At 34.8% G+C, this 12,271-nt stretch overlaps 1 protein-coding gene across 1 annotated transcript in view; it reads right to left on the bottom strand.

Annotated features, from left to right (window-relative positions):
* Positions 1-92: 92 nt before the first annotated feature.
* The window catches only part of LOC129224322 (probable chitinase 10), a 107,215-nt gene continuing 95,036 nt past the window's right edge, over positions 93-12,271 (bottom strand). Inside the window, exons 12-15 of the mRNA XM_054858760.1 lie at positions 7,905-8,090; positions 5,437-5,620; positions 2,963-3,060; positions 93-1,517 (exon numbers count right to left, since the gene is read on the bottom strand). Coding sequence (XP_054714735.1) covers positions 1,245-1,517; positions 2,963-3,060; positions 5,437-5,620; positions 7,905-8,090 — 741 coding nt within the window. The 3' untranslated portion in view covers positions 93-1,244. The remainder of the gene's footprint in view (positions 1,518-2,962; positions 3,061-5,436; positions 5,621-7,904; positions 8,091-12,271) is intronic.

The raw sequence follows: 12,271 nt of genomic DNA, 5'->3' as shown, positions 1-12,271 counted from the left end.
GTAATGAACTAAGTAACGTTGAAAATCAAACTTAAAGTTCAAAGAAAAGAATTTATAACTGTAGGATATTACAAAGAAATGAGTAACGAAGCTGGCAAATAAATAATTTATTACAATATAAAATTCAGAAACTCTAACATAAAAAACAGAATATTTTTAATTTTTTCCCATTTTATAGTTACTATTGTATCGTTAAGTTCAAGTCAGAACACCACATTGAAGCAATTTAACATTTATGAGTGTGTTATCAACTTTGTAGAAAACTACTCAGAAATTTTTCGTAACACGTTATATTATCTACTGTAACTCTTGCCAATATATGGATCAACACGAATTAGAGTGCAAAATTATTAATTTTTTTTAATGAATTCTTTATTCTTATGCTCCACATACATACATCTTCGACAAGAATAAAAGTTATAAGAAGATAATTGTTTCGTTCAATGACGAGGAACAGTTTCAAAGTAACAATATTGCGCTTACAAATTCAAATAATAAGTATTAGAGGTGGAAAACAAATTGCTCCGCTTCAAATAAGGAAAAAATAAAATTCAGAGAAATGGTTGGAATAGAAGTAGTTTTTATATTTAACGGATTTAAAGAAACTGCATATCAATTTCATTTCATTTGCATGATCCAACTGTTTGCAAATAAAGAATTTCTCTGTTGAGATAAAAGTTTAATTATTTTAGGACCATGTATCACCTTAAGTCAAAATGTATGTTACAAATTATTGAACACACGAAATTTATAAACAATATTTTCCCCGTGTTTTTGAGATACTAGAATCTTTACGTTAGCCAAAAAAATGATAATTTTTTGTTTAAAGTACATTACTGTAAATTCTTTTTAAAACATCGCAGATGAACTTATACAGCCATGATTCCATTTTTGTTCAAGATTAATTTTTAATTGAAAATAATTGAAAGTAATTTGATCAATAATCCAAATATTACTGAGTTGAATAATAAATGAATCAAATATTGGAAAAGCATTTGGAAAATCAACTGAATCCATTTTTACAAACTTTGACAAACATGTTATTTCCATTGCCATTTAATAGTTTTAGGGTTAAGAAATCCTTACCGCAAAGCTTAAAATTATTAGAGTTTTAAGCTATTGTACATTACAGTTTTGTATACTAAATTTTTTGAATTTGGTACTATGCAGAGTTTGTCAGACTTGAAATTTGAATTTGTCTTTATTTGCACAATCTGGAAATTACATTTCCAAGCGACCGAGGATCATTTTCCAACGAATCGCGTGGAACCACCAGTGGCGAAAGCTTGTTGCATCAAATCCAGGATGTGGCCGTTATTCTCGCCGATGACATCTAACGTTCCGGCATTGATTTTGATCTCCTTGATTTGCTCCTCACCAGTACTGGAGAGCTCTGTGGCGGTCATCCTGATAAGCACGTCCGAGGCGGACGCATCAGAATGCACCTTCTCTTCGTGGTCCACGACGTCTTGGTTCTCAGACACCAGCACCGTCAGCTGGATCTTTCTCATGAATTCCTAATGCGAAAAATATCATCTGTTATCAAAATACAATATTGTTAACAGTGGAAAAAATTAAACATAGTAATTCGCAGCTCCTGAGCTCGAATATACGAACTTACTGTCAATTAAGAAACTAGTCAAAGATTTAAAACATTTTAACGAGGCGTGGACAAAGCTGACTGCTAAATCCCAAATAAGTTTTCTACCGTCAAATAACATTGTTAATAATAGCTGTTCGTGATATATGCATTGCTTTAGAAAACTTTAAAAATAATTTGTTTAACGTTGTCAGTGGAAACAACGCTTAAGGAGAAATCCTTTTCCATAAATGTTGGGCAACATATTAGAAATTGGATTTCATCTATATTTCAAACCACATTGGAGCATAAACCAGAATAAGAATGACGGAGCGTATCAAATGAGTTTGTGCAGGCTTTCAATATTTTTTTTTCAAATGATGTTATGAATTATTTTTTAGAGCTGTTATGGTGTGAATCGTTCTAATAAAATTGTGCCTTTTACTTCTACAAAAAAAGAAGTATTGTATTAGCGAAAAAAAAATCACTCAAAAATCGAACCTTAATTTCCATTTTGCACACCCCCTAATGAATGTTAAGTTTTTTTTTTCAACCTGACCACACGTGCATATATACCTAAGAACGTATAGACGTCCGAAATATCCATTTTGATGATTCCCGAGTTAATTACAACACATTTTCTCGTGATGTCTGTATGTACGTATGTATGTGTGTATGTATGTCGCATAACTCAAGAACGGTATGTCTTAGAAAGTTGAAATTTGGTACGTAGACTCCTAGTGGGTCTAGTTGTGCACCTCCCCTTTTGGTTGCATTCGGGTGTTTCTAAAGGGGTCTTTTGCACCTCTTTGGGGGGAAATCATTGTCAATTTCGAAGCAAAATCAAGTGGTGTTATAATTTGGCTAACATTTGGCGATATATCGCCAGTTTTTTAGTCGCAAAGTTTTTTCGCCAATTTAACGATAAATTTGGCGGTTTTTTTTTTTTTTTTTTTTTAAATCTGGTTTCAATTTGGCCACTGTTGGTGATATTTACAGAGTTAACTATTGAATCACATCAAAATTGCCAATAATGGGGAAATAACATTAAGTCGGTGTAAAAGGAAGTCATGTGATGCACACATCAGCTCGTTTTTAAATAATAATGAGAGCTTTTCCTTGAGAATCATTACAAGATATTAACAAAGTTTTAGAGCAATGTTGGAAGATAAGTTCTAACACTTAAAATGGAAAACAAATATTTGATAGAAATTGAAACTGAATAAAATGGAAAACAAATATTTGATAGAAATTGAAACTGAGTAAAATGGAAAACAAATATTTGATAGAAATTGAAACTGAGTAAAGTAATATATTTATGAGTAAGTAATTATGCATTTCTTCATAAAAATATTTAGAGATAATTCAACTCTAAATCCTAACCTCCATGTCAGTTTCCTTTCTTTCAAAATCTTGATGTTTATTCAACAGCGCATACTGAATACTTCTCAGTATAGGAAACTGCGTACCGTAGCATGTACCTGTTTCGAAGAAAAAAATTAAATACATAAATAAAATTTTCTGCTTGGAACAAACTTCGCACAAACATTCGTGTTTAAACATGATCTGTTAAAATTTAATTGCACATTTTGTAAATGAATATTTGAAGGCTATTATATCAAACTCTGTTTATAAACTCAACCTTTTATACAGCAGGAACTATTGCTAAATTAAAAATTTAGAAACTCTACGGCTCAAATGAACTATAACTAAGCTAAGAACACTCTTGATCTGAACCAGATCAGATTCACGGACTCCAAATAGCCTGAGAGACATAAGTTGAAAAAAAAATTGCTAAGAATACTCTTAATCGTCACCATTTTAACAGGGTTGTGTTTTGAACAGTCCAAAACTGGTTTAGGACTGAACAGGTGCTTTTTAACGTCCAAAACTGTCCGAAGTGTCTTCAACTGCGCAAAAGTATTTTAAAGCTAAAGGAGTGTAATCTAATCAGTTCGTATTTACTGCAATATTTATAATGCATAAATATAAATATTAAATCATTTTAGTTAATGAGTGTTTGATAATATTTTTCTTCAAAATGTTCATTTAAAAATATTTTACGTAAAACAATTGCCATATCTCTGTTATATTAAAAACTTCTTTATGCAACAGTTGGTAGAGTTTTGAAAGGAAGTTCACAACACTACCCAGACAACTAATTTCAGTTCCATTTATCATTGAAAGGAATGTTATTAAATGTGTAATGTTTAGGTGTGGGGGGGAGCTAAATTTTTTTAATAGTTTTTGCATACAAGTTTTACATGATGTTTTGACAAAAATTATTTTTTAAATCATAGATTAAAGAACAATAAATTAAAGATTAAAGATGTGCACTTATCTTTCAAAGCTTGTGCAATTTCTTTTTTAGTTCATATTTTGAATATAATACATTCTGTAACTACAATAAACTCATTTATTGCATTTAAGTCAATCATTGCACTATATTTTGAGCTCTTTCTTTTGCACACATGGATAAATGTTGAAAGATTTGATTACTATTATGAAAAAAAAAAACTCATGGGTACAAATTGAAATGTTTAATGAAGAATTCAACTTCTACGTAACTAGATTAGTATCAGCTGTATAAATAAGTTACATAAAAAGTTATACTTGAATGGTCGAATAAATATTCAATACAAAACATAACTTTGAGACATTTTGTTCTGTTTTTGATATGTTTTTGTAAAAAAACAGTTTTTCTAAAAATGTAGTTTTGAACACTTTCGAACAGTTTTGCACACAGGGATTTCGGACAGGATGGTAAAAAACATGGTATTTACCGTGGTTTTTACCGTAGTGTCCAAACCCTTGCCAACCCTGCTTTCAAACAAAAAAAAACCATCAAAATCGGTTCACTCATTTAGGTGCTGCAATACCATAGGTAGACACACACACATACAGACAAAAACACGTCAAACTTGTAACGCCCTTTGTTTTCGCGTTGAATAGTTACTTTAAAAAAAAACGTGTTTTCGATTTTCCTGAAGATTTCCAACTTACAATGAACAACTTTATGCATTGCATCACATGCTTCGTACAATCTTCTAAATCGTTTTAAATTGGAATATGAAGAACTAATACTAGTTTAAAAACTCTTCCGAATCCCGTGGTCTCTTCCAAAAAATTTACGAACTTAAATTTTAAAAATGGTGTTTCAAGCAACCTTTTGGGTGACTTATGAAAGAAGATATTCAGAGGAAATCTCCCGTAAATTTTTCGAAACTGATTAAAGTTCGCAAAACACAATTTTATGCTTCCTTTGATAACTTCAAACGAAGATTCAGTTATTTACCCCCATAATGTTTTAAACATATATGTTAATAGCGCAGTTCTACGCAATTACAAGTAGGGGATGGAATTATCTTTCCAGATAGAACTTCGAAACTGGAATGCTATATCTGAAGTTAGACGAAGGTGGGAGTGTGTTTGAACGTTCTCCCCCGGAGATGTTTTGAAATTGAAGCATTAAAACTGCAGCCATCTTTTTTTTACCTAAGAGTTCACGAGATGTTCTTTGCGTTTTTTTTAAATAGAATTTGACATTGTTAAAGTTTTGGACGATTTTGTTGTTGTTAGACTAGGTTTCACGGTAGTGGGAGATGAGCAACTTTACTTGATCCAAGGATCCGGAGCACCAATGGTTGAAGCCTGACCTAGTCCGATAATGCCCATTTTAGTTGCATTTTCGACATGCATGGTCATTGTTGGAGCACTCTGGTCACCACACGGGGCTGGACGATCTTAGTCGGTATAAAAAGTGGGTGGGTGGTCAGTCTCCTTCTCCTACCCCGAATCACCACCACTGTGTACATGTACACTTTTACCTATGACTTAAACAATGGATAAGGACTTACCTTTGTAATCATCTGTGTAGAAATGTTTGTAAGCTGCACCTCCGAGACCAAGTCTTTGAATGTATCTGGCTTTTTTGACGGCTCTCTTTGGAGAATCGTATCCAACCCACAAGTCTCCCTTCACTGCGTATTCTCCTGCGCGATGATCAGAGTACAACTCCCAGTTGTTAATATCTTCACATAGCTAAGAACATAGTACAAAGTGGTTTTAATTAAATTTTCCCCGTAAAAAGCACCCTGAAACAGAAAAGGCATCGTACTGTTGTACCCGATATGCGCTCAAGTAAATTCAACAGCAACAACAACAAAAACCAATTTAATTGAAAAATATTTCCTCCTACTCTATTCCTCTGTTCAAGTAAACAAATAGGTTGATTAAAGTGAAACACCAACGTAAATAAAGCACAAACTATCAAAAAGACACAGAAAATAGCTATTCCAAACCTAAAATGGAGCCTCTTCATCAGTGCAAAAAGCTCAACACATAACCAGAAAGTCGCGAGAGAACTGACGTCAACCACGCGGACACCGGTATTTATACCAAATGAGCCAACCAATAGGAATTCACGATACAAGACGACAAACAATAAATCAGCAAGCAAGTCACCCCTGGGGCGCGTAGACAGGAGCAGGGACAACCAATCAGAAGCCAGGAAATAAAAAGAGTGAGGGAAAACGAACATCCCGAAAAAGCAATTATAAAAATTGCTTCTAAATATCAGGAAAAAAGGGAGTGCTTTTTTGAGAATACAGTTAGCTTCCCAGAAATTAAGGTCATAGACCGAAGAAATTTTACAAATAATTTTGACAAGTGAAAAATCAAAACAGTGGCCCGAAGTCTAACAATGCTGAGCGATGGAAGAGTAAGCATTTTTCGCACTGATGAAGAGGCTCCATTGTAGCCTTGAAATAGATATTTGCTGTGTCTTCTTGATAATTCGTGCTTTGCTTCCTTTTCCATCGCTTAGCATTGTTAAATTTCTGGCCACTATTTTGATTTTTCATCTGCCAAAATTATTTGTTAATGTTCTTCGCTCGAGGACCTTGATTTCTGGGAAGCTTACTACATTTTCAAAAAATTCTCTTTCTCTAGTCAATGATTTTTCCAGCACTCCATTTTTTCCTGATATTTGGAAGCAAGTTTTATAATTGCTTTTTCGGATTGTTCATTTTCCCTCACTCTTTTTGTTTGCTGGCTTCTGATTGGTTGTCCCTGCCCCTGTCTGCGCGCCCTGGAGATGACTTGTTGTTCACTGATTGGTTGTTTGTCGTCTTGTATCGTGAATTCCTATTAGTTGGCCCATTTGGTATAAATACCAGTATCCGCGTGGTTGACGTCAGTTCTCTCGCGACTTTCTGCTTATGTGTTGAACCTTTTGCACTGATGAAGAGGCTCCATTGTAGCCTTGAAATAGCTATTTTATGTGTCTTCTTGAAAATTTGTGCTTTATTTATGTTGGTTTTTCATTTTAATCATATTGTAGCACAAAAATTTTTTGATATTTTTTGATTAAACAAATAATGATGTTTACCACTAAATTCACTTTTGAGAATTTCTCTGCAATAAGAAAAATAACAGTATTTGCATCGCATTCTGATTGGAGCCAATTAGCTCATTCCAAACCAAACACGCGATTGAGGTCGCAGAATGACGCATTTATTTGTTTAATCTAATCTATCTTTCTCGTAAATGAAATATAGGAGGATTTTTGAAAAAAATAAAAGAAACTCGGCGTATTGAAAAGAGGAAATGATCCACCCAAATGCATAAATAATTTGAACAATTCAAAAAAGGATTTTTGAGAAGTACAATGTAAATTTCAAAATTTATTTCTTTGTCTTGTAATCAGTGCCGCCTATTACATTTTTGAAGTAAAATATTTTTTACTCCTTAAGCATAAGTCGTGTATTCATGTATGTCAGTAGTCATGTACCAAATTTAATGGAAATAGTGTCATCCAGGTTGCAGAATGATATTTACAGGGTAAGTTTAATGAAAACCATTTTGTATTAAGCTATAAGTTAATCTTTACTTAGTAAAATGTAACCTAATTTTTAGATCTTCCCATAGCTAAGACCAAAGTATATAATGTTAATATGTATTAAAAATTGTTCCTAGAAGGGAATGTCACCCTTTCATACCAATCTTTGATGACAGTAGCTCTTAAATAAATTTGGTGAACGTGCAAAAATGTTTCGCCGGTTATTTGTGACATCAAAACTTCTGAGTCAACCAGCAAAAGAGTTAGAAAATAAGCAATAGGCTTTTTGAAAGACATATGTAACTCAATGCTTCTCTTATTAAAATCTTGAACATAACACTTTCATTTCGATTCTGTCACAATGATGACAACTAAGTTGAATTCCATTCCGCAAAATTAGTGAGACTAAATGAAACTAAAATAGAGCTCTTGCTTTGATCAAAAGAAACCAACATCTATGATTAGATGTAGAAATAATTTTCATACCTCATTGAAGCCTAGGAATCCTGGTTCTTGGGTATACTTTCCCGGTTCACCCGGTCCCAATACTGCAGCGTTCAGTCCGGAATTGTTGACTGCAGCCAATGTGAACGACCTACCGTAGGACGGTATTCCGACAATGAGCTTCGATCTGTCTGCGCCACTGGAGATCCAGTGATTTACCGAAGTGTTCTGTTAAACAAGAGAAATTGAAACCTAATTACCTCTTTATCTATACTAATATCATAAAGAGAGAGGGCGGATTTTTGTGTGTTTATATGTTCGAGGTAATCTTCAGAACCACTGCACCTATTTGAAAAATTCCTTCACTATATGAAAGGTGCTTTCTTACTGAGTGACATAGGCTATAATTCGAAAAAATCCGATAAATAGTTCTCTTTTTATTCCAATTTAGGCCCAAATTTCACATAAAATTCCGAATAGGGGAGTGAAAAATTACTTGCACATATTAATATTATATATCGTTGAAAAGGGTAGAATTTCCCGCGTTCTAAACAATTTGTTTGAATGCTCTAACATATTTAAGGCAGGATTAATTTGCGTTTTTAGCTCGAACGTTTTTAGGCTTAGCTGAAATTTAGGCACTACTCTCTTCATTAAATCTATCAATAAAAAGTGAAGGAATTGTCCCACAGTTTTCCTTTTGACACCACTGGAAAAAGCGACATTTTTTACTCCAGACTTCTCGACCTAATGTCGAAAAAAGTAGCTTCTATCTTCAAAGGAAAAAAAGTTCGAAGCGTTTTTAAATTAATTTCGAAAAATGTCATTTTGATTCAGGTTGTCAACCATTTTATTTTCGCGTTTCCACGGTTACGCTTTTTGAATCCATTAATTCTGTGCTTATATTTCATTTACACTACTGGCCATTAAAATTGCTACACCAAGAAAGTGACATGGTACAGACATGAAATTTTAACGACAGGAAGAAGATGATGTTATATGCAAATGATTAGCTTTTCAGCGCATTCAGACAACGTAGGCGCCGGCAGCGACACCTACAAAGTGTTTAAATGAGGAAATTGTACAGTCAATTTCTCACGTGCAAATTCAATTTGAACGTTGTTGCGTGTTGGAAAATTGTTGTGATGCCTCGTGTAAGAAGAAGAAATGTGTACTAGCTCGTTTCTGTCTTTGATAGAGGTCGAATTGTAGCCTATCGGGATTGCGGTTTATCCTACCGCAGTATAGCTGCTCGCGTCGGTCGAGATCCAATGACAGTTCGCAGAATATGGAATCAATGGGTTCAGGATGGTAATACAGATCGCCGTGCTGGTTTTCAACGGCCAGTAATCACCAGCAGCTGAGAGCACAGGCATGTTATCCGCATAGCCATAGTGAATCGTACAGTCACGTCACGAGCCTTGAGTCAAGAAATGGGGTCATTTGCAAGACAACAAGTGTCTGCACGAACAGTTCGGCGACGTTTACAGCAGCATGGACTGTCAGCTCTGAGACCATGGCTGCGACTACCATTGACACTGCATCACAGACAGAAGCGCCTTTAATGGTGTGATCAGCGACGAACCTGGGTGTACCAACGGCGAGACGTCATTTTTTCTGATGAATCCAGATTCTGCTTACAACATCATGATGGTCGCATCCGTGTTTGGCGGTATCGTGGTGAACGCACACTGGCAGCGTGCATTCGGCATTGTCATACTGATGGCCCCTGGCGTGATAGTGTGGGGTGCCATTGGATACACATCTCGGTCACCTCTTGTTCGCATTGACGGCACTATGAACAGTTAGCGTTACATTTCCGATGCGTTACGACCCGTGGCACTACCCTTTATTCGACCCCTACGAAACTCTACGTTTCAGCAGGATAATGCACGATCGCATGTGGCTGGTATTGTGCAGGCTTTCCTTGATGCGGAAAATGTTCGACTGATGCCCTGGCCAGCACGTTCTCCAGATCTTTCACCAATAGAAAACGTCTGGTCAATGGTTGCTGAACAACTAGCTCGTCAGCAAACGCCAGCCACTACGGTCGATGAATTGTGGCATCGTGTTGAAGCTTCATGGGTGTCTGTACCTGTACATGCCATCCACTCTCTGTATGACTCAATGCCCAGGCGTATAAGCACTGTTATTGCTGACAGAGGTAGTAGTTCTAGGTACTAATTTCTCAGGATCTATTCACCCAAATTTCTTGAAAATTTAATCATTTGTTATTTCCAACATTATAAATGTGTCCAATAAATATTACTTTGCTATCTGCATTTTTCCCTGGTGTAGCAATTTTAATGGCCAGTAGTGTAATTTCTTAAACTTATTTTATTTCGTGTCTCTATGGTTACGCTTTTAAAATCCATATTTCGCATTTTAATTTTTTCTTTGTTCAACCTGATTGTTGAATATATGTCACTTGACACAACTTTTATTCTCAAGGTAGACCGGGCAAAGCCTGGCAACGCAGCTCTTAATATATAAAGATTTGAAAGCTACTGTTAATGTGATTTTACACTTTTTTGTTTGTTTGGCGAAACATTTATTATTGCCAAAGAAAAGACATCTGCTTGACCAGCAAAAGGGCTGGGTTCCGGTAGCGTGGTCGCTTGGCGTATTAGACGCTGAGCAGGGTTCAGTCTTGGATTATTGCTTTAAAGCAACCGTAAATGTAATTCATTGTTTTGGCGATTTGTTTTGAAAGAAAAGAAACTTTTGATTTGTTTTTATCCGAGTGAAATGTACGACATTTTCTTCTTTTTTTTGTGACGATGATTTTTGACGATAATTTTGTTTACATTTTATCCCTACTATAAATTGGCAATAATGTTAGCTATATGGAGGTACCGATCGTGAATTTTTTTATTCTTTTCTATTTAGAGATACTTGTGTGAACAAAATTCTCCACTTAGCGTCATAGCTCGTCTTTCCTCATGCGCTTTTGTGATTTTTTGCCTAAAAAATTCCACTCATATTCGTGTTAATGATGCAAAAGAAAATTAAAAGAGTTTCTTTTTATTTAATCTGTATTTAATTAGAACTCCTCGTCAATAATGTTCGAACTGTGTGGTAATCTAACTCTGCAAATGTAACAATATCTCCTCTAACTACGCGCTCACCTGAAAAGGAAATGAATTATCTCAACGTCAGACCTCTTCATAAGCAAAACTGTAGTTTAGATTGCCTTTCGATTTTGCAACTAGTGTTGTTTTGATATTAATGCGGTGGCATGCTTATTCTTATTTACTCAATCATCCAAAATTCACATTATCCATCAATCATCATCCAATACCACCAAACAGGAAACTGCTTCGTTCAAATGTAGAAGCAGTTTCCATCCTTCATACCTTGACGGGCGATTTTCTACTATTACAACAAGAAGTTCTGTCTAGAGCTAGACGAGCCCACTTTCCCGTATACCCATACTACTTTCTAGTACCTGATCAACATTCTCAAAAATAGCTAAAAACGCAAATTTTTTCAAACATATTTTTAAAATACTTTAAGCTGATTTCTAGGAATAAAACATTCCTCACTCATCTAAAAAAATTAAATGCGTAAAAAAAAATAGCAGCAACTTTTAAACAAAGCAGCTAATACACTTTTTTCCCTTAAAAAAATCTTTAAGAGCTTTCAAAACGAAAAAATAATTATTAAAATTAATAGGCTCATTAAAATAAATACATCATATCAAAAAAAAAATCGTTTCTTTTTACCCTGTCGCGAAAAACAATTTTTTAAATGAATTAATGCACTTACCAAAATAATGAAAAACAATAAAATGTCAACTTAAAGAAATAATTTTCACTGTCAAAAAAAAAGAAAAAAAATCGTCTGCCCATATCTTTATGTAGAAACATAAATGACTTCGAGTTTATTCGCCGAAAACTGATTACCTAAATTAAAACTTTAGCGTAAAAATAAAAACAAGTCAAATCAGCAATAATTATTTCACAGTCACAACCATAGCTGCGGAGTCGGAGTCGGAGTCAATCTCATTTTGGGGTAAAGGAGTCGGAGTCGAATATCTAAGAATCGGAGTCAGTCATTTGTCCTCCGTGTATAAATTTTTGCCAAAGCTACGAAGACAGAGTCGAAGTCGGAGAGTCGGAGTCCGATTAATTGTCGGGCATAGGAGTCGGAGTCGGAGTCAAGTGTCCCTAAATTCTCGGAGTCGAAGTCTGGAGTTTGGCTTCAAGAGCTATTTCCAACAAAATTTGTTTGGAAAAAAATCCGCCTTCAAGTACGGAATCTACATTGACTTTCAGTTTTCCCGTAGGCGCTAATGTTAAGGGATTTGAACTGTTCAAAATTGAACGGAAAATTGTTCAAATCAAAAAGATATTTTACATACAAGTTTTTCATCAAAAGCTTTTTCCTACAAAGTTTGTTTGAAGCAA

The sequence above is a fragment of the Uloborus diversus genome, chromosome 6 (genome assembly GCF_026930045.1).
Source record: "Uloborus diversus isolate 005 chromosome 6, Udiv.v.3.1, whole genome shotgun sequence".
Taxonomy (NCBI): Eukaryota; Metazoa; Arthropoda; class Arachnida; order Araneae; family Uloboridae; genus Uloborus; species Uloborus diversus.
Note: the sequence above shows the minus strand (reverse complement) of the source record. Positions and strands in the feature narration are given on the sequence as shown.